General features: G+C 42.0%; 2 protein-coding genes across 2 annotated transcripts in view; one reads left to right on the top strand and one right to left on the bottom strand.

Annotated features, from left to right (window-relative positions):
* Positions 1 to 146: 146 nt before the first annotated feature.
* Positions 147 to 21,594, bottom strand: Vps26b (VPS26 retromer complex component B). Its single transcript, XM_047519707.1, has 6 exons — positions 20,887 to 21,594; positions 12,587 to 12,743; positions 7,818 to 7,982; positions 4,757 to 4,932; positions 2,861 to 3,003; positions 147 to 2,459 (listed from the first exon to the last, which is right to left on the bottom strand). The coding sequence occupies exons 1-6, from the start codon at positions 21,107 to 21,109 to the stop codon at positions 2,313 to 2,315; spliced, it is 1,011 nt and encodes a 336-aa protein (XP_047375663.1). The 5' UTR covers positions 21,110 to 21,594; the 3' UTR covers positions 147 to 2,312.
* The window catches only part of Ncapd3 (non-SMC condensin II complex subunit D3), a 72,567-nt gene continuing 71,402 nt past the window's right edge, over positions 20,818 to 21,982 (top strand). Inside the window, exon 1 of the mRNA XM_047519706.1 lies at positions 20,818 to 21,135. The gene's annotated coding sequence lies outside the window, so the exon portion shown is untranslated. The remainder of the gene's footprint in view (positions 21,136 to 21,982) is intronic.

The following is a 21,982-nucleotide window of genomic DNA, read 5'->3' as shown; positions in this document are numbered from 1 at the left end:
CAAAGCAGGTGTTTAGTAAAGTGTTCAACATTGCTCACTAGGGGCTCACTTCTGAGAAGGTGCTGTGTTGGAATTAGGGTGGGCATCTATCTTTCCTGAGTGTCAGGAGGTAGACAGTGTAAGACAGAAGAGACGGCAGAACCTGGTGGACCATGGGCACAATGCCTCCAAAGCCTCAGGGGCTTCCTTTAATTAGAGAGACCATTAAAACAAGTGTTCTTTTAAAATACAGCCATTGAAAAGACAACACATTAAGAAACATGTAAACACTGCAGCTGCTTAATTACAAGTTGCACTGCTTGGTTTAGTACCTATGCACTCGCAGGTCTGGGGACCTTGAAGGAGGGGGACAGGAGACCCCTCACTTTCACAGTTGGCAGAGAATAGAGAATGGGGTAAAGTCAGAGAAAATGAGACCTGGCTTGTGCACAGCTCCTGAGAGAAAGCAAATTCTATCTTCTAGTTCTCCCAGAAGAAAGGTTGAAGATGTTAGGAAAAATTGGAAAATGAATTTGTGTTGTCATTTGGGAGCCCAAGGAATTGACAAATGCTTTCTAGTTAGAATACCATCTATTAAAGGGAGGCACACCAGAGCCCAATCTCATGCTCTGACAAAGGCAAGAACACAGAACCTGCCTCTCTGCTTAAGCCTCAGCTTTGACAATCCAAGGGCAACTGGATGGGGATCCTGTTCCCATGGGGATTGTATGTCGCACCTGAACTCAGGGTCTGGCATGGGGGAAACAAATTTGCCTTCCTTGATTCTGCTGCCACCTGTCAACCACATAAGTCACCCCAAATGTCTTCCCCCATCTCAACTCTGATCCATGGGCCCTGCCCAGTCAAGGTCCAAGATTGCACAGATTTCTGAGGAAACAAGAATTCCCCTTTTTCTACACTAACTGAAACATGAGATAGGAACAAAATCCTCTACTTTCCAAATAACCAAGAACTCAGACCACCAAATATTGGCCAGTGAGGTCTGCTTGGTCCTTCTGTAAAGGAGTAATTCCTGGTCATCCCTGATGGGTCATGGGTCAGAAGAGACAATATCTTGATTACTGTAGGCCTGAGCACAGAGCAACAGGAAAAACTGCCCTTTCTCTAGCATAACGACATCCACTAGAGTTTTTATATTTGTATTTTTAAACAAAAAATACCAAGAGTCCTAAACTTAGGTCAGTGGACTGGTAATGACAAAGTTGTAACTTGGCAAGAAGAATTACTGAAGTTTGTGGCATCAGTCTGCTGCTGGGGCCCTCATCTCCCTTCTCTTGTAAGTAGAGGAGTGAAGGACTTTGGGGTGAAAGTAAGAACAAAATTTCCAAGTGTTTGAAACCAAGCCCTAATTCCTAGAAGTTAGATGGAGGGCAAGGAGTGATGAGGGTTCACTGTTAGAGAGGGAAAAGGATTCTAGTCCCTTCCCAGGATATCTTCTTAAAGGAAACAGACCCTATTGTTTAGGGCTTGGAAGGGCACAGAGTAATACCCTAAAACAACCCAGACCTCAGGGTTGCCAAGCACAGTCATACAGGGAAAGCAGACAATTGCCTTTGATCTTCCTCAGTGGGCCTGGCTCGGCCTCTTGGCCATCCATGCGTGACACTGACCTCTGGGCTTCTTCATGCCCAGGTATTTCTCACTGGTGAGGGACGGTAGACCCCAGGCACTTCCATAGATTTCTGTCCCAGGACATTCCTGACCAGCCAGAGAAGATGCAGAAAGGAAGTGTCTGGGTGCCAGCAGTGAAAGGCCAGAGAGAAGGCTTGTGGAAACCTCAGAGCACCACATCCAGGACTCCCAAAGAGGTAGCTTCCTGATCTCCCCCCACACCCCGCCCTTTAAGTGGGACAGGCATAAATCCTCCTGCCACTATCTCAGGGACAGTCAAGGGGAGTATAAGAAACGACTACCCATGGCCCTGCTGGCAGCTCTGAATTCCAGGGACGTTCGGATTCTGTATCAGGAAGCCCAGAGAACTAGGAGCCAAGGAACACACGCTTTCGGCTCTCTATGATGAGGCAACCCATGAGAAAGTCCTCAACAGACAGCTTATTCCCCAGGGAGAGATTAGCTTCCAGGATGCTCCCTCTCCCTATCCCACATCAGCCACAGAATCCCAAGGAGACTGCTTTCCAACCCAAGCCCCTTAGGTCCTTCAGAGAAAAGAATTTAAGTCAAAAACATGAATTTTTTTCAGGTTGCAAGTAACGGTCAGCTGAGCCTCACACCATCTCCCCCTCCCCCAGCCGCTGGTGTTTGGTAGATGGGGGTGCTGGGGTGGAAGCCCAGCAGCTTCTTGGCCCAGGGGCCTACTGTCTGCTGTTATTGTCAGACAGCTGGCTGGGGGTCCGCACCTCACCCAGGGAGGTTGTGCCCTCGAAGCGCTGTGAGGCGATGGCTGCCTGGTGGGACATGCTCTTCCGTACGATGTCACCTTTCCGCCACAACACCACTTCCTGTAGAATTGGGAGAGGGAGCAACTTGACACCTAAGAGGGAGGCTCAGAGATGGATTTCCCAGAGGCCCCCACATTTGAATTGGGGAATCTTGGGCAAAAACCTCCCCTAGTTATCTCTCACCAAAGCGGTGGTTGTCAGTACCTCCCATCTCTGGTATAGGCCAGAATGGTATGGCAGTTGCAGGAGTTAGGCCTAAGAAAACAGACTTCGGTCATTCCTGCTATATGATACTAGGTAACCTAATATTTCCAAGGCTTGGTAAAATAACAAGTGGCATAGAGACTTAGCAGCTCTCTCCTCTTACCATTCTGCTTAATGTAAAACATAGATTCCTCCACGGGAAGGATCCTTTCTGTTCTGTCCCCAGAGTATGCAGGGGCCTGGAGGAAGCACCTCACCTGCTGCTTGAAGTAACGCCGTTCCTCCTCGTCTATCAGCACCAGGTTGAGGTAATAGCGCACAGAGAATTTCTTGTTAATGTCCCTCATGGTTGGTGTAAGCTCATACCCTGCCAGGAAAAGCCGGATAGGAATGGACTCTCCTGCAAAGGAGCAAAGTGGGAATCAGGGCAAAGGACAAAGTGAACTACTCTGCCTTAAATCCAATCCCTCTCTGACCACAGCAGGTAAGGTGCCAGCTGAGCATGGCACGGAACCCTAAGCAAATGTTTCTGCCTTTTGGAATCTGCACTCTGTTGCCCAGCAGTTTGCTGAAGCAAAAATGTGACTCCAGTTTCATTCCAGTCTTACTGTGTCTTCTGAATATCCTCTCACTGTTTGATGCAGAAAACAGTGAGGAGCAGTTGAATGTGAAAGGCACAGGGATGTTATTGTTAAGCATATTTGATTACAAGCAATGTGCCTAGTTACTGGGTTTTCAAGAGTCAGTTGTCAAAAACCAGCTGCTTTGCGATGTCATTCAACAATTGTAATGCCATCTCCCTCCATCTAAATTACTATATGCCCTCAGAATACATCCCCACTCTAATGTGAATTGGCAGGGGGTGGTGGTGGTCTGGAAAATCTTCATTCTGGACCCTGTTTTTCATTAACCAGTTGTATAACTTCTGAGTAAATCTGTGACTTTCTCTGGACCTTAATTTTCTCACAAGAAAAATTAGAAAATCCAACTGCACTATATTTTAGGTCCCTTCCAGCTCTGACATTGTACCTTTCCTAAGAAACAAAATTAGGTCAGAAATTCTACTGAAAAACACAAACCTATAATAGCCTAAAGCTAATATGAATAATCTTTTGAGTTATCTGCTATTTTGTCTTGTTCCTCAATGCTCCAATTCATTTGTCCAGGAGAAATGATAGTTGGCTTTATTTGCGTAGCTGGTCAAAATGGATCATCAAGGAGAGGAAAACTGGGTCCCAACTTATCAAGGCCCTGGAGCAGTGAACCCGAGTCTGCTGAGAGTGTCCCCAGTGTATGGGCTGCTAAATTTGTGGCACACCTCTTTCCACATGAAATGGACTATGGTAATACTCTGAATGAAATCTTGGAAGGACCAAGCAAGGACTTCAAAATGAAAAAAACATATTCTTGATTGCAACAGAGCCAATGAAGAACACAAATGATTGCTACTCCCAAATAATTAGATTCCCAAATAAAGAAGAAATTTCAATTCCACTAATCCTAGATGTAAGACCAGCTCGAGAGAAGTGGGGGGAGGACCAATTCCAGCTGGTTCCTAGTGCTATCTGCAGCACCTGGTAGTGTGGGCCAGTGTAGCTTGTAGTGCTCTAAATAATTTTGTCAGAGTTAGAGGCTGGTGTAGCACTTTACTAGTATGTGAAAGGTCCTTGGTTTGCACCACAAAAATAAAAGTTAATTTAATTAAAATAAATAATTGTACCGAACTAGAACTAAGAAACAAAAAAATTACTACCACGCATGAAACTCTTAGTCTCAGCTATAAAGAATGTCAGCATGTCAATAGGAAAAAGTTCAAACTATCTTAAGTGTTCAAACTATCTTAAATAAGTACTTTTCAAATATTTTTCTAACAGGCCCTAATTCTGGAGATTAAATCTGAGATAGAAGCCCAATATAAAGGAAGTCAATGTGGAGCTGTTCTGGGCAAAGATGGGGTAGGAGCCAGAAATTCCACAGATTTAGCCTTTCTTTTCCTCCTTTGTTGACAAACATTGTATACAACTAGAAATTAAGAAATTGTAGGTTAATAGGACATCTCATTTCAACAGAGTAATCCCCTCAAGCCCTTCTAAAATTCTATACAGGACTGAGAAGAAAAGGCAACAGCTGGGGCCGTGAGCTAGGAGGCTCACCTCGTACTGGTGCCCCATCCATGATCTCGTACTTGGCTATCGTGTCGTTCTCATGGTACACGTTGGGGCCCGTGCCTGTTGTTTCCCGTTTGATGATGTCTATTTCCATGTGTTTGATTTTGATTCTCACCAGCAGGAAGTATATCTTTCCTACAATGACATCTTTCAAGTGGTATCTGGGGAAGAGAAAGACAAGCAAGTAAGGTGTTGGTACAGTGGATGGCCTCTTTTTTGTCTGTGGAGACAGCATACTACCATGGCCATGCATGTTGGTTGAACATCCAGTTGCAGGGCATACTCCCTTGTCTTCTCATCCTCACTGCTATGGTGTACTGGTTTTCCAGTATGTTCTTTTCATGGATATTTTTTTTTAGGTACATCGTAGTTATACTTCCTGAATCTTTTTTTTTTTTTTTTTTTTTTTTTTTTTTGTGGTGCTGGGGATTGAACTCAGGGCCTTGTGCTTGCAAGGCAAGCACTCTACTGACTGAGTTATCTCCCCAGCCCACTACTTCCTGATTCTTAAGTGTCTTCCACAACCAATTCAAAGTATAATACTTGACACTTAACCTGTTTGTATTTGTTCATCTGCTTTGTCTCCCTAGCACATACCTTTTGTATTTGTCTACATGTTTTTTATGTGTGTTTTTCTAATATATAAGAGGCCAGACCTTAGAAACATGGGAACTCAGGTCTCCCTTTCTACTGATCTCCACATTCTTTTAGTAACTGGGCCTCAGTAGCTTACAGCAAACAGTTCTGTTTGCTTGGAACTGGACAGACCAGGCACATATAGTACAGTGAGATAAGTAGATCTCCTTCTACATCAGTGCCTGCTCTGCTTAAATGACTTGTGCTCTGTGCTGGTAGGGACTTTAAAATTTAACTTGCTTATATTACAGGTAACAAAAAGGAAGTTGGAAGAGAGATCCTTTGACTGGGATATGCAGAGAGGGCGCAGGCATGAGGTGAACCCAGATCCCGGATCCCCAGGCTTGAGTGTTCCCCACTATTTCACAGCACTCTCTGCTTAGTTTGTTAGGAAGACTACAGACAGAGTAGATGAGCCCAGCACATTTGCAAAAATAGCAGGAGACCACCTGCAACATTTCACAGGGATGCTTAGAGACCATGAATTCTAATGTTTTCTAAACTTTGGCAAATGGAACATTCCATTTTCTTGTTGAAATCTCACACTGAAGCACACCTGTGTGAGAGATATAAAAAAGCTCTAGTTGAACTGAAGGAAGAAGGAGGGTCTAAGCATCCTGACCCCTGGTTCTTCCTTCACCTCACAATATGTGTTCGAAGCCCACTGATCTGGTTCGCACTCCTCATTTTTCAGAAGAGTTACAAAAAACACCTAACCTTTGTCAAACCTTTTCTTTTTGCAGTGCTGGAGACTGAAGTTAGGGCTTTGCACATGCTAGGCAAGCACTCTCACACTGAGCTACACCCCCAGTCCTTATTTTATTTTGAGGCAGGGTCTTGCTAAGTTGTCCAGCCTGCCTTGAACTTGTGATCCTCCTGCCTCAGTCTCCCAAGTAGCTGGAATTTCAGGTATGCATCACTGTGACCAGCTTACCCAAATTTCTTAATGGCAGAATAAGGTCTGATTCTTAGTCTTGGGTTCATTCTATTACATATAAACTGTATGTTCTCATACAGTGCAGTCTGTTAAAAGAAGAGCAGAGGTCTGTATTCATCCCCTGACTGCATGTGCTCTCTAAAGCACCTTTATACACTAAATTTGGTCTTGTATACACTGACAGTTAATAGCTATTTTCAGCTCTTACAGGTGGCACTGCTGCTAGTGACTGTCTTCACAAGGTATTTGGTCTGCACAGTGTGAGACCACACAGAGAGCCCTGAGGCAGTGAGGATAAAAGAGAAGACTATTTCCATGTTGGGCCCAGATCAGCCTCCCTCTCAGCACCCTATTCCCTGTGGTTCCAGGTCACACTAGTCATTTCTCAGGAGCCTCACTGGATTTCAGGCCAGGGACAGAGGGAAAAATACATGTTTCTTTCATGCCTGTTCCAGGAATCAACTATGTTCCTGGTTTAAAAAAATTTGTTACCCTTCAAAAGCAAATCATCTGGCTCAGGTCCCTTTACCCAGCCTCTGGTTCACAGTGGGTGTGGGAGGAATGACAGTGAGAACTGTAATTAGAGATTTTGTGACTTTTTTTTGTTGTTATTAACTCTGATTTCACTTTTGGGTATTTGATTTTTAAACTTTTTCCGGAATGTATTATTTTTAAAAGAAAGATGGCCCTGAAAACTTTCAGACTGCTGCAAAGTTTTGTGGTTTATAAGCAATTAAATATTTTGATACTTTTACAGTAAACAGTGTAATACAGACACAAGCTTCCCAACTTGCCAGCTAAAATAGTTATTTTAAGACCTTCATAAAAATATATCAGGTATTATTTCCACAATTCATTTTAGTTCAGGGAGGAAACAGCAAATCATTGCCAGTGTTTGATTTCCTTAGTTAGATTTCTAAATACAGAGAGGAAACAAATGATAATAGAATTGTTTTCTGTGATTATTCTCAGCCTTAGAAGGAAACAGCTGTACCTAGAATCTAAAACAACTGTAAAGTTAGCTTGACTTTGAAAAGCATCTTAGTATGGTTAACTTAAATATACCATTTAAAAAATGTTTTTCTTAGTTGTAGATAGACACAAAACCTTTATTTTATTTATTTATTTATTTATTTATTTATTTATTTATTTATTTATTTATTTATTTATTTATTTTATGTGGTGCTCAGGATCGAACCCAGTGACTCACACATGCTAGGCAAGTGCTCTACCACTGAGCCACAACTCCCTATACCATTTTAATTAAATAGAGTTTAAAGTAAAAGCTTATATTTCCTAGTCCATCTATCTGTAACCAGCCTAACATATTCACTGTATTATTTGGGGTTTCCCTCAAAAGCATGCTGCATGAAGCAGTGGCGTCACTAAGCTCTTTCAATTTGCATTCAGATCAAGTGCTAGCTGGATCTCCCTAAATAATTACTCCATAACCTTGGCGCCCAGGACACTTACTTGGATTTATTGTACTCAAACTCAATGTGCAGGCAGTCCTCAATCCCAACTTCCATCTTGATAGAAGAGTTCAGCTCTGGGTATGTGCTGAGTGTGTGAACTACAATGTCCATCTCTTTGACAACATCATTGAGGCGACGGCTGATGGTGGCTCGAAGGAAATAACTGTAGGAAATAGAGCTGTCATGAATGAACATTCCCAGTCTCCAGATGCTACGTAGATATAGGCAGCAAATTGACCCACTTTGAGAGAACTCCTTACAGTGGTTCTTAATCTTTTGGGGCTCTGTATTCTTTTAAGAATTTATGGACCCTTCTCCCAGGAAATTTTGCACATAAGCACCTATGCACAAAATTTTGCAACTATAATTCTAGGAAGATCAAAGAACTTCTTTCCAAATCCCTTTTAGGATCCTGGACTTTGGGTTAAGAATTCTGCTCTAAGTAAAAGTGATTTCTCACTTATGTACTCCAATAGTATGATATTAAGTCTTTCATGGCCCTTATCACTATTTACTATATGTTCACGTGCAGGTTTTATTTCTTCAACTAACTCCCTGCTTTTTGAGTACAGGGATCTGTCACATACCATACTCTTATATCCACATGCCTTTTCAGTTAACGAACGATATTCAGTCAATAAACATTTTTAAAGTTCCTCATGGTTGAAAGACAGAAATAGGAAATGGAGAAATTAAGTCAGTTTTCTATTCAGCAAACTTACTGAGCTAAGTACTATACTAGGCATAGGATGAATAAGAGACAGCTTCATGGGAAGCTTACAACTCACTAGGGGAGATGGGCAAATAAACCTGAAAATTAGAACACATGGAAAGGGCTAATTCATATACTGCAATCCAGTGCTGTGGGGAAGGAGAAAAGGGCATTCCAAGAGGAGCAAACCTTGTAAAGCAACAGAGTCTGACTATGAATAGCAAAGAAATCTCTGGCTCAACCTTACAGAGGAGGTTGCTGTGCTAGGGGACAGGTTAGAAAGAAGACAAAACTAGCCCTTTAAGATTTAACATGGCCAACCTCTGTGGCCAGCCACTTTAGCACTGCCTTCCCTAGCATCCTTGTTCCCTTGATATGATACTATGCTAATATCCTATAAAGGAGAAAACAGCCCTTTAGTTATATTTTCTTATAAACAACACTTAGATAACTTTCAAGGCCTGTTTAAGTATTGCTGGTGAACGTTATAAGATATGTTCATCAAATCAACTACACATTTGGGCTTCTGTCCTTGGTGTGATAATGACTGCTTCCTGGCAATCCTTTTTAGTCATCTCAGTAACTTGTCACATTGCCCACGACATTTGTCCTTAACCCTTTTCCTTTTGTTTTAGATCTTATTTTGAGGCAGGGTCTCTCTAAGCTAGCCAGGCTAGCCTTAAACTTGTGATTCTCCTGCTTAGCCTACTGAGTAGCTAGGGTTACAGGTATGATTTAACATAACTGGCAATTTCTAACCCTTTTCTAGTTGCTCAGATTCAGAGATTATCCCCTGCCTATGGAAGACACTGCTTTTTCTTCTACTAAGAAGATGGAAAGCTAGGCCCAGTGGTGCACGCCTGCAATCCCAGTGACTTGGGAAGCTGAGGCAGGAGGATTGCAAGTTCAAAGCCAGCCTCAACAACTTAGTAAGGCCCTAAGCAACTTAGTGAGACCCTGCCTCAAAATAAAAAATATAAAGGGCTGGGATGTGGTTTAGTGGTTAAGTGCCCCTGGGTTCAATCCCTGGTATTAAAAAAAAAAAAGATGAAGACCTTCCAAGTCAAGATTTATAATTCTCTCGCTTGTCTGCTCTGTGCCATTTGTTTAACATAGGGTCTAAACATATCTCGCATCTCACCCCACTTCCAGCAGCATCCCCCTCCTAAGACCTTTTCTCTTCCCTCTGGCACAATCACTCTCAACCTGCAGGCACACTGTGATCACATGGGGGAAGGCAGAGAGGATTGAAAAATTCTGATGTCCAGGCATATCTGACATGTAATTGCTCAGCTGAAGCACAAAGTTGCCCAAGTGATTCTAATGTGGGGACCTTACTCCAACATCTTGATCCTTCTACTTTTCCAATTTCCCCCAAATAATCAGTCTCTTTCTAGCTAAATAATTTATCCTTTGAGATTTAAAAAAAAAAAAAAAAATCCCAAACTAACCAATTCCAAAAAAAAAGCTACCTACCACAAGTTCCCTTTCCTTTTTTCACAGGCAGCTATCATAAGACAATTCCAATATTGACAGCTATACCAACCCTGATGAACTTTTACATATACATATATTGGCAGCTCCTTAAACTCCTCTCTAGCATTAGATGAATCATCTTATTTCCTAATCATTTCTTCCTCCGGACAGTCCTGTCTCTGTCTCCACTGTTGCAAGCCTCTATTATTAGTATATTCTGGTGTCTATTAAATTCCTCCATTTCTTCCTGTTCCCATTGTTTCCACCAAAATAAAACCCTTAGCCTTTGATCAATGCTATCTTCACATTTCCCCCTCTCATCAAATGTTACATATTGACTTTAATCTTTCAAAAGAACCATTCCCCTGCCTAAAACCAAAGAAAAAGAATTCAGAACAATCTTTTCATGCTTTCCTCTGCCTGTGTAATAAGACACACACTCTTAATCTGGAATTTACATTTTTTATACTATCATCAACTCTTTTTCCCATCTTTACCTCCTCTTTTTCTCAACATGAATCTTAAAGTCTTCATCTTTCTTTTCTTTTATTGTGGTACAATACACATAACAAAATTTATCATTTTAACCATTTTTAAATGCACAGTTCATTGTTGTGTAACCTTCACCATCATTCATCAACAGAACTTTTCCATCAACCCCAACTGAATCTGTCCCCCATTAAACAATAACTTCCCCATTTCACCCTCCTCTCAGCTGTTACCAATGACCATTCTACTTTTGGTCTCTATTAATTTGACTATTCTAGTCCATTTATAAGTAGAATCATACCATATCTGATTAGTCAAAAAGGTAACTGGTTTATTTCACTTAGCGTAATGTCCTTAATATAAATCCTTAAGGTTTCAGCATACAACAGAATTTCCTTTTTTAAAAAACATTTCCTTTTTTTAAAGATTATATAATAGTCCACATTTCATTTATACATTCACTTATGGACATTTAGGTTGCTACCTAGTTATTTTAGTTATTGGGAATAATACTGTTGTGAATGTGGATGCATAAATATCTGTTTCAGATCCTGTTTTCAATTCTTTTGGATATATAATGAAGTGGAATTGCTAGATCACAGGTAATTATATATTTAATTTTCTTGTGCATGTGGCTCTGGGTATTGAACCCAGGGCCTAGCACATTTCCACCACTGAACTATACCCACATCCCTACGTTTAATTTTTTGAGAAATCACCATTGTCTCAACACCTTTCTTTCTGACATAAAACTACTTAAGATAAACCTACTGCCAAGAAATATATATATTAATAGGTTCCATAGCTAAACTTAAGTACTGTCTAAATGATCTTCACTGCTACTGCCTTTTCAGAGTGATATGATGAAACACTGTCTTTAGTGGTGATATGTCAGTGCTCAGTGATTATACCTCCCTCTCTGCAAAGATTTAAAAAGAAGAATCTACAAACACTGCTGATGGAGGGTAAATATTAAGAAAGGGAGGCATAAGTCTAGCATAGTCCGTACCATCTCAAACCTAGGCCTTCAGGTGATGAAACAAGTTCATCTATGAGATGGTATGAAGACCTGGAATCATGTGTTCAATTACAGAGGAATCTGCTTTATCCCAATGACATCACATAATCTCAGGATTACATCTAAACCTTAGCTGTTGTAGAAGTTTCTTCACCCCAGAGGTTCTGGCATCACTCCCTGTCCTCAGTGTTGCTAAGAATGGAGTAGTAAAAACAATCCCCTATACTTACAATGTGTTAATTATCAATATTATTACTAATATTATTATTTCATGATGTTGGGTATTAAACCCAGGACCTTGCCCATGGTAGGCAAGAACTCTATCACTGGGTTATACCCTCAGGCCTGTTTATTAATTTTTAAAGATCTTGTTATACTGTGTTACATTTTATTTTCTTATCATTCTCTCCCAAAGATGGAGAGGACAGATCTAGAATCAGAATTCAAATCTATTACCCATTTTGCAAGTAAAAAAAAGGTAAGGTACAGAGCTCAAGATCACATGATGTTGTGTGGCAGTGTGTCCTGATGCTCAGCCTGGGGTATGCTAGGGTCAATTTAGTAAAAAAGTTGATTGTTGAATTTTTAGGAATTTTATTAACTGGTTGTTAAACACAGCTATTATTTAAAGTTAAGTTACATAAAATATAATTTAGTGAATTATAGCAAAAATAAGGGGAATATATCCTAAAAACTCACTGTTTCCTAATTATTTTCCTATACTTCACAATGTTCTTTGCTCTGTAAGAAATGTATATACCCTGTGATTCTGTGTGATGTTATGTAAAAATGGCTACTGTACATCTCTCCCCACCTCCGCATTCAGGGATACCAAGTTGGCAAAAAGAAATTGGCCATGGTGGGAACACTTGATTACAGAAACTGACAAATGCTACAAACTGAGGAGCTTTTCCCCAGAGAGCCCATTGTTGAATGTTTACCAGTACACCATAGCTTGCACTCTTCTTTCTTGACAGTCACATAAATAGATCTTAAGAACAGGGATAGCTTCAGGTCCTCACCCACATGGGCAGGTTCTGGGTGTGATGGAGAAGCAGCAGTGAAAACTTACCGTAGCTTCACATTCTGTCCTGTGTAGGATTCATACGGCTTTTCCACATGGGTAAATTCAAAGTCGAAGGCCTGCGATTGGGTGATCTCTCCGGGCCGAGCCAAGTCCTTCACCAGGGACACAAATTCATGGTGGTTCCCACGGTCATAGTAGAGTTCTGAAGAGAGAGCAATGCCTTCTCTATCAGACCAGGGCTACACAGGCCCTAGTGAGGGCACCGCAGGCTGGAGGTGCCACTCTTCTGAAAGGTCTTGCCCCCAAATAGACCCCTTCTCTCCTTTTTTTTAGGTTCTCTCTTTTCCTTGACCCCATCCCATCCCACTGTAAATTATCCTTTTACACTCCTAATTTTTGAAAGTATACTCACGGTTATATAATTGTATTATTCTGATAATAATCTTGCAAGATGGAGAGGTCAGGCCTTATCACCCATTCGACATGGAAGAAAACTGAGACACAGCATGCTAATATGTCCGGATTAGAGCCAGGGAGTTGGCCTCAGGACTGAGATTAGAGCAGGCCTCCTCCTGAACTACATCTAAATTTATAATTGACTATAATGGGGATAATAACACAACCTACATCATAAGGTTTGTGAGAAGGAGAGGGGGTAATGTAGATAAAGGATCTTAGAACAGTATCTAGTTAATAACAAATAATAAATAGATCCATTAGCTACTGCTCTTACTCAGAAAGGCATCTAACATGGACGTTTTAATGTTACTCCCTCAAACTAAATCAGTGGTGCTCCGACTTCAGTGTGCTTCAGAATCCCCTAGAAGACTGATTAAAACTCAGACTGCTGGGTCCCAGGACTAATGTTTTTGATTCAGGCACCTGGGGTAGGGCCTGAGGACGTGACTTTCTAACAAGCTCCCAAAGGGTGCTGGTACCAAAGTTTGAGAAGCATTGCTCTAAATTCATCCCTCCTTTGAAAACTTTTCTGATATATTTTCATGATAAGCTCATGCCACCATTTGTCCAACATTATTTTATGTCTGTTTGTGTTCTGCTATTTAAGTAGTAAGTTTTGCTGTAGATGGTCTTTCTTTTCCATTTCAGACTGAAAGCTTTTTAAAGATGAGTCCCTTATCTCCAGATGGCCCTGCAGTGGTGAACACTTAACTCTGACTGTAACACCCCTCAGGTATTCCTCAGTTCAAGTTCTGTGCTAGGCCACCACCCCCGGTAGGACAGATGAACTACGAAAATGGAGCAGGCAGAATATACTAGCTGCTTCTGTAGTTTATTGCTTGGGGAGAAAGAGACAGGATCCACAGCCAGCCAACTCGGGAACAACCACCCACTAGTCTTGTCCTTGGCATCTCTGGAGCACAGAAGGTCATTTCTCTCAGGAATGACCTGGGCCTTAGGGGTAACAGGGGAGAGTTGTATTTGCTTTGGGTCCTGCCCAGACAGCACAAGATCTGAACCTTAATTAGAATAAAGTCTTTTTGGACCCAGAAAATCAGATCTCTTGCCTCACCAGGGGAAGAACCATTCCCAGAAAGAGAAAAATTGTTTTAGTTGGTACTTTTCAGCCTGAGTGCCGAATCTTCCCTGTTGCTCATACAGGAGCTTCCCCTGTACTCATGATCATTCCAAACAGAGCCTTTCCTCTAAGACAGGAAGCATTCTGAAGCAGAGTGGGCTATCATAAGACTTATTCAACTTGGGAAAGGTATAGCTTGGTGGAAGAACACTTGCCTGGCATGCACAAGGCTTTTCGGCACTACACAAGCACACACACAAAACAAAACAAAACAAAAAACTCCTGAACCTACTTCTGATGGCAGCAGCAGTATGGATAATCCCACATTAGTGATGCAACTTCCATATGAATTACAAATATATTATGTGATTATAGTTTACGGCTGATTTTCCTAGGTAGTTGCGCTTTGATCAATCTTTTATTACAAATAATCCTCTTTAAAACACAAAATGATTTCAGCAGTGGACATTCTGGGTAATGAGTGATAATACACAAATTTGCTAGAGGGAGATGACAGTTCCAAACTATGCGCAGAAAAAGTGAGTAATCCAGTAACTGTGCCCCATTTATAAATGTTTGAAAGTGCAGGGAAAGGGTAGAAACAGACTCTCAGCCAGCAATAGTGATAAGGACTCCTCTACTCACTACTGCTACCTAAGCCCTGGTTGATGTTACTGCCTTCTATGTGAGAATGGAATTCTTAATTTGGGAACATTGTACCTCAGTTCCCATGTGCTAGATTCCAGCTCTATGTCCAGGGGACAGAAGCAGGTAGAGCAAGACCCCAATGTCCATAAACGTTAAGTAGTAAATAATAGAGTCAAAAGGAAGATGGGACTAGAAGAATGGAAAAATACACAAATGCGATCATATAGCCCAAAGGCAATATGAAAACTAAATTAGAAAAAGTTCAGAGAACATTCAGGCTGCCAGCATTTGAGGCTCTTAGCAACAGTGCAGAAACTCTCTGCCTCCCCAGCAGGGGACTTGGGCAGAAGAAGTCCTTTCCTGCATAACATCACTTTCTCCTTAGTGCTTTTCTTCCTGTCACACATTAACATCAGCTTCTACATCAAATGCCATGGAAGAGTGGCCAGTATGTGGACTTAGCAGTGCTGAACTGGCCTTTTAAATCATCAGTTATAAGCCATTTGCAATGTTTTTGCAAACATTGTGGGCCAAAGGGGCAGAAATAGTAGCCCTACTTTACTACTTACCAGAAAGATTGGTTTTGTCTTGCATAAATTAAGACAGCAAGTCCAAAGCTGTTCTAACAAGAGGTTTGGGCCCTAAAAAAACAGTGAACTATCTTTATTATTCCCAAAGAAGCAACCACAAGCCATCCCTAATTCTTCTCAACCACCAAGCCCTCAGAGACATAGATTTCAGGTTAGAAGTAGGAACTGGCTTTTTTTTTTTTTTTTTTAGGTAATTTCTCTGTCTTTAGTTTTCTTCTCAGTTCAACAGGAGAAGATAACTTTCATACTCAGGATATTTTCATGGTAAAATTTGCCACCAATGAACAAGAAATGAAGTTGCCACTTTAGAAGGAAAGTGAGTCAGATTTGCATCACAGGCTGATTTGTTGACAGATACCTTGGGACTTGCTACTGGGCTAGGACCACAGAAAGTTCAGGCTTCATGTTGGTCTTAGAAGAAATATAAATCAGCAAGAGCCTCCTTTACATCTGATTTTAACAGGCTGACGGCAGGTTGGCAACCTGGTCAAGATTTGTGCTTGCCACAGTCTGCTCACATCTCCTGGCCCTGATAGACCTGCAGGAGCAATCATGCCTCTGGGCTTTCTTCCTATACCCAGTTCTGCTCAGCACTGTTCTACTCCAAGCCCAGCTGGTAATTTACTAAGTAAGCCATAATCAATCCATTTAATCTCAACCTGCCTTTCACTAAGTATTTTGAGGGTTAATGAATTAAAATAGGACATCTCTGGAGATTTTAAAAGTATAGGTTTGATTGGTACTACTGAGTTCATTAAAAACTTTTTTAAAAATTAAAAAAATGTCTATTTGGTTTTGGAATACAGGAATGTTCATATCTGCCCTCCTTTGTAAGTTTGACCTTCTAATTATGTTTGGTTTATTTAACCCCATTAGTCTCCGAGGTGGCTCAGGTCTGCCTTATATCCTTTACCAGTGTTCCCCAAAGCATTCAAGCTGAGAAATGGTTTTGTCTGCTACCAACAATTCAGTTCCTCCTTCAGAGCTCTTTACCGTATCTTTCTAAAAATGTCAGTCATTAGCTGGGTGAAATGACTAGATCTTAGATCTACGAGTTAGATCTGGAAGGTTGCTTTACCACACATTTATTGGTATTGTTAGAACACAGACAAGGCCATTGGAAAAAAGTAATCTAGTTACAGGGAGGGTACCAATGTGGTTCAAAAACTTCCTGAAGAGAACAAAAACATACACAACATAAGTGAATAAATAAGATCCTATATTCAAAATAAGGGCCATATTAAACTATTGCATCTGAGTAGTCAGTGCAGAACCAAATGGACCATGGTTCTGACAACTCCTATTTTCTCATATACAGGAAGAGCTCAGTGTCAACTTTGCATAGGAGTGTCATGGAAGAAAGATGAAAAGCAGATAAATTGATATTTGTTATGAATTTTTATCACAATTCTCCAAGTAAGGATGCTGCTCTGGTGGGTGCACACCAGTCATGAGTTCTCAGTGGCCTTGATTAAGAGCTGCACCTAGTTCCTTAATGCCTCTTCCACAAGCATACATGAGATGTCCAGTCACTTAATGGTAACCAGCAAAGCAAACCTGCTCACTCCCTTTCTTTCATAAATTAACTCTGGTTTCTCTTGGAGAAGATAAGAAAAAAAAATCCAGGGAACAATTTCTGTAAATTCTTAGATCTGACCAATGTATCCAGATAACAAATATTTATTGAGCATCTTCTATGAGCTAGCCACTGAGTCTAAACTTTAACCACTAGAATAATGATGACTAATGAATAATAATGATGACTGAAGAAGTACCTGGCTCTTGGGGGAGGAAGACAGATAATTAAAAAAAAAAAGGCATATCCTGCTTGAAAAGAGGTATCAGTTAAGGAAGTTAGCCTGGGGAACTCAAGAAAGGCTTTCCTGGTGGATGTGATGTTTGCTGAACTTGAAAGAAAGAGAAGATATGTGGGTGAAAAGTCATACTTTGCAGAAAGATGTTAATATACAAAGGGAATATCACAAGATTATAGAAGGAATAGGATATGTTAAGGAAGATACAAGTGGTGAGGGTTAGGGAGAGATGAATTTGGAAAGATGCAGGTGCCAGCTCATAGTTTTGCTCTTGAACCAAGAGGGAATCAATATGAAGAACTTTAAGAAGGGGACTGATAATGTCAGAATTACCTTTTACAGTTCATCCTTACTGAATATAACCTCAAGGAGAGGAAAACACAGGCAGAGATATCAGGTAGGAGGCTGCTTAATAAAGGGAGTAGCATGAAGAATGGAGAGAAGGCTCAGATTTAAGATATATTACAGAGCTGTTGAAGAGGAAAAAGATTTAGATGCATAAAGATCCTAAAATGACTCCTACATTTCTGGGGTTGAATGGACCCAGGTGACAGAGGAATAGATGGATAAAACAGGAGAAGCATCAGCCTGGGGAAGGAATGGGCAGCAGAGGTGCTTCTGTTTGAATGTATCTGTGAGGCACCTGAGGGTGTCAGACATGTCCTGTAGTCAGCTAGAAAGACAATTTAAACTGAAAAGAGAGTTCCAGTCAGGACAAAGAAACTGTTTGGGAATCATCAGAATATAAGGTGACACTTAAGTCATGGGTGCAGAGGAGATTACCAGAGAGTAAGAAGCAATAAAGGACAAAAGTTCCACTTCCTCTAAAACCCTGTCTAAAATCAGTCATGAAGGGATTCAGAACTCAGTAGTAGTGACTTTATTATACCTCTGCGTCACCCAGATAGCCACTCCTACAAACCTGACAGAAGATACACCCACTTGATACACAAAGAAGGCAATGAAGGAGAAAACCACAGGACCACAACTTCAGCAAAGTTACCCACTAACCTCGCTCTAGTGCCTTGAGGTCAGTTCATAATGATTGTCTTAGATGGATGGCACAATACTTTATAGCCTGTTTCTTCAGGGGAGCCAGGAGGATAAAATAGGAACAAAACAGTTTAAGAAAAGTCACTTTGTGTCTCAAACTGTCTGGTACCTCTTTACTACTAATTTTAGGAACACAAACTCCCATTTACACCAAATATAACTAGAAGGTTTTTCTTTCTAATGCTTTGTTCTTGATCAAGAAATATATCTTAAAACCAAACAATAAGAAAATCAACCATCACCCATATTATTCTACCACTATTTTTTCATGTAACCATGGATACCTTAGAGTGAACTACATTCTTTAAGCACACAGCTGGGATTGTTTCTGTATGCTACACCAGGCATTACTTACCCACGTGGCAGAAGCAAGAACTTTAAGGAAAAGGGCTAAAATATGCACTCCCTTTAAGCACAGCAGGTAAGCTTATTGGGGAAAGATATAGGAGGTGTAGGGGGAAAGCAGTATGTCAGTGATTATAATTGAATTTGTGAAATGGAAACATTGCTACCTCAGCTACTATCATATTTATAAAGAGACCCTCTATAAGAGGTGTGAGGCATGATTCCCTAAGATGCTGAACATAATCAGTGGGTATTGTTTTTTTTTTTTTTTTTTTTTTTTTTTTTATCCTTGCCTTATAGCTAAGAAAGTTGAAGGTCAGGGAGAGGTTTGCACTCCCCAGAATCTCATAGCTAACTTATCCCAGAGTGCCCAGGAGCCCAGAAAGAGTTAACAGTGGGAGCAATAAAAGGTTTTGAGAAAATTTGGTAAGGATGATGTTGTGGGATTAAGAAGTTGGACAAGAAGCCAGGTATACCAAACAGGTTCCTCTACCACTTTTTCATTTAGACCAGAGGGAGACTTTGATACTGTTTCTTTTAAAATGGTACATTTCATATTATCTGGGGCAAGGGACATTCTGGGTAATCTTCCACATATTAGGAAAGTCATACCACCTTGGAGCGATAATATAGACACAGATTAAACAGGTGAGTCTACACTGGCATTACACAGCCAAAGAAATGATGTGATAACTTTAAACTTCCTATTTTAAAATACCTATTATCAGTAGAAAGACTTTCTTGGCTATTCCATATGTTTGAATAAAATGCTTTGTATTTATCCCATCTATATTGGGTTCTTTACTAGGGGTGATTTTACTTTCCAGTGAGCATATGGTAATGTCTCAAGACATTTTTATGGTCATAAGTGGAGTTGAATGTTACTGGTATCTGGCTGGTAGAGACTCGGGATGCTGTTAAACATTCTGCTACAACAAAATGTTATCAGGCCCCAAATGTCAACAGTACTGTTGTTAAAAAACTGCCATTTAATCAGGAGTAGAAAAGCAGAAGGCATGAAACCTACTCCTCAGTCACATTTCTGGTACAGTAACAAACCTCTCATATTCTGCCTTTAAAATAAGAGTAAAAATGTTCCTATAGGATCAGCCAGTCCTCAAGCTAATTTATTTTCTTAAGTACCAGGGGCAAAATGCTTGGGGTTGGACTGCAGGGCCAGGCTGCCAGGACTCCTTTTTCCTCCTACCTGTGTCTCAGTGTTTCCTACTTATATAAAAGGGAGGGAACAAATGCTTTGCTGAACTCTGGGGATATGAGAATTTAATAAGCTTTCCCAAGGAAGTCTCTAAAGACAGGGTAATATGAGCATTGTGGGGTATAGGGCATGGATTCTCTGCCACAGGTGTTTACAGCCCACAGGGTATTTACTGTGAACCTATTTCTAATTTCTTTACAAAAATTTATTTTAGAAGTGCCTTATTAGAAGGCATTTATTTTAGAAGTGCCTGAGCATTTTAATCTCACACAAGCCTCTAAATAATCTTAGAATTAGAGAGAACCCAGTTTTGATGGGCATCTCTCAAAATCTTTTCTTGTTACTACCTCTTACTGTCTAGTTCTAATGATTAATAATCATGGCAAAGACTGTTATAGACCATTGATAAATAAATTTTGATCATTTAATTGCAGCTTCCGAAACATCATTTTTTTGGCTTTCAGGAGAAAATTAGACTGAAGAACAACATTCTACTAGAAGTATGAGAAATACAGCCTATAGTAGACAGTTGGATTGAGGTAGAAGATTATAGGTCTTCTTTTTTAAAGCAGGCACATGAAAAAGAAAAGATTGTGTAGAACTGAGGTGACAAGACAGAACTGGTGAGCCCTCTCTCCCACACCATATCTAAAGAGAAAAAGGGGACGGGTGGGGGGCGCAGCTTAACTTTGTGTCTGACAGGTGTAGATGTCCAGGCGATAGGAAAGTCAGTATTGAAAAACTGGTCTCTCCCTAACACACCCACCTGCAGGTTATGCCCAGAGCACCTCATTCTGAAATTCTGGGGGGAAGAAGTAAAAGCTGGGAGCATGAGGAAAAGACAATGGGGATCCCCAGGGCCAGGGACCCATCCGACCACACAGCAGGACGCTCTCTCCCGCCCTTGGCTGTCCCCACCTCCCTGGCATTGCTCTGTCACTTTTGGCAGGGAAGACAGTAACGCAGGGGGAGTCACCCACGGGAGGGACTTGTGGCTGAACCCCAGGCCTCGGACTGCAGATGAGAAGTGACTGTGACAGGCCTTACTGGAGCTGGGCCCTGAAACATTCTGGTCTCCGCCAATCCCCCGTCTGGACCTCTGGCCCAGTCTGAACCGCTCCGACAGAGGGAGGATCACTCACCGATCTGCCCAATAAACTCGATCTTGATGCCCTGGTGCTCCAGTCGCTTGTTGGGGTTCTTGAGCGCAAGGCTCACCTTCCCGGAGACCGTCTCCCCGTCGTAGAAGAGGAAATATTTCTCTTTCTTCCCGTCCTCCGTCTTGTGCTCGGCTCGCTTCCTACTCTCCGCATCGTTCAGCAGGATTTCAACCTCTACGCTCTGCCCAAAGCCGAAGAAGCTCATCTCACCGCCAGACAGGGCAGATCTTGGTAAGGACCGCTCCCTTCCTCTCGGGCGCGGGTTGCCCTAAGGGACGGAAGGCCAGAGGGCCAGCTGCGGCAGCGCGCTCGGCGGCTGGCACCGCAGCCTGGCTCCGCCGCTGCGCTGGGCGGTGGGCGACCACCGACTGCGTGTTCCACGGGGGAGGTGGAAGGCAGGGGGAGGCTGGCGGGTGCGTGCTGCAGCGTCGGGAGCAGCAATGCACGGAAGAGCAATGCACTGCACCTCGTTAGTCCCGAGCAAGCCCGAACCGCTGACTGCAGCTAGCAGGCAAGGGTCGGCGGTGCAATGCAGAGGAGGGCAACCGTGCAGAGCCGTGTGTGCGTGTTCCACCGCCCACCGGGTGGGGTCCAGTGCAGAGCAACACAGAAAGCTGCCCAGCCTCGGGCGGTGTAACGCACCGAGGTGCTTTGGCGGATCGGGGCGGGGGTGGGGGAAGCGAGCTTCAGCCCGGATGGGAAGGAGATGCTATGCGCATGCGCACACCTTATTCTCTCGCCAGCCCCCAAACCGCCAGGAGGTCTGCTCATCTGCGCATGTGCAGTGCAAGGAGCGCGGTCTGTCTCTCCCTTAGTTGACATGGCAGCCCTGGACTCTTTCCAGCAGAACTCGGGCCCAGACATTCCGTGAAATCCAACAGTACATGTGTTCTCGGAACGCTTTTGGTTGTTTTTTTTCCCTTCCCGTCTTAACTCGACAAACACTGGGCTACCATGACATTCAGATATATACAACGTTCCAGTGCTGTCTGACCGGACACGCACGCGAAATGTCGCTTGACAGGGAGCAAAGGTGACAGTTATTACAGGAATTTATTAGTCTCAAATTCTCCTTAGA

The sequence above is a fragment of the Sciurus carolinensis genome, chromosome 11 (genome assembly GCF_902686445.1).
Source record: "Sciurus carolinensis chromosome 11, mSciCar1.2, whole genome shotgun sequence".
NCBI classification, from domain to species: Eukaryota; Metazoa; Chordata; class Mammalia; order Rodentia; family Sciuridae; genus Sciurus; species Sciurus carolinensis.
This window is presented reverse-complemented; position numbering and strand designations above follow the sequence as displayed.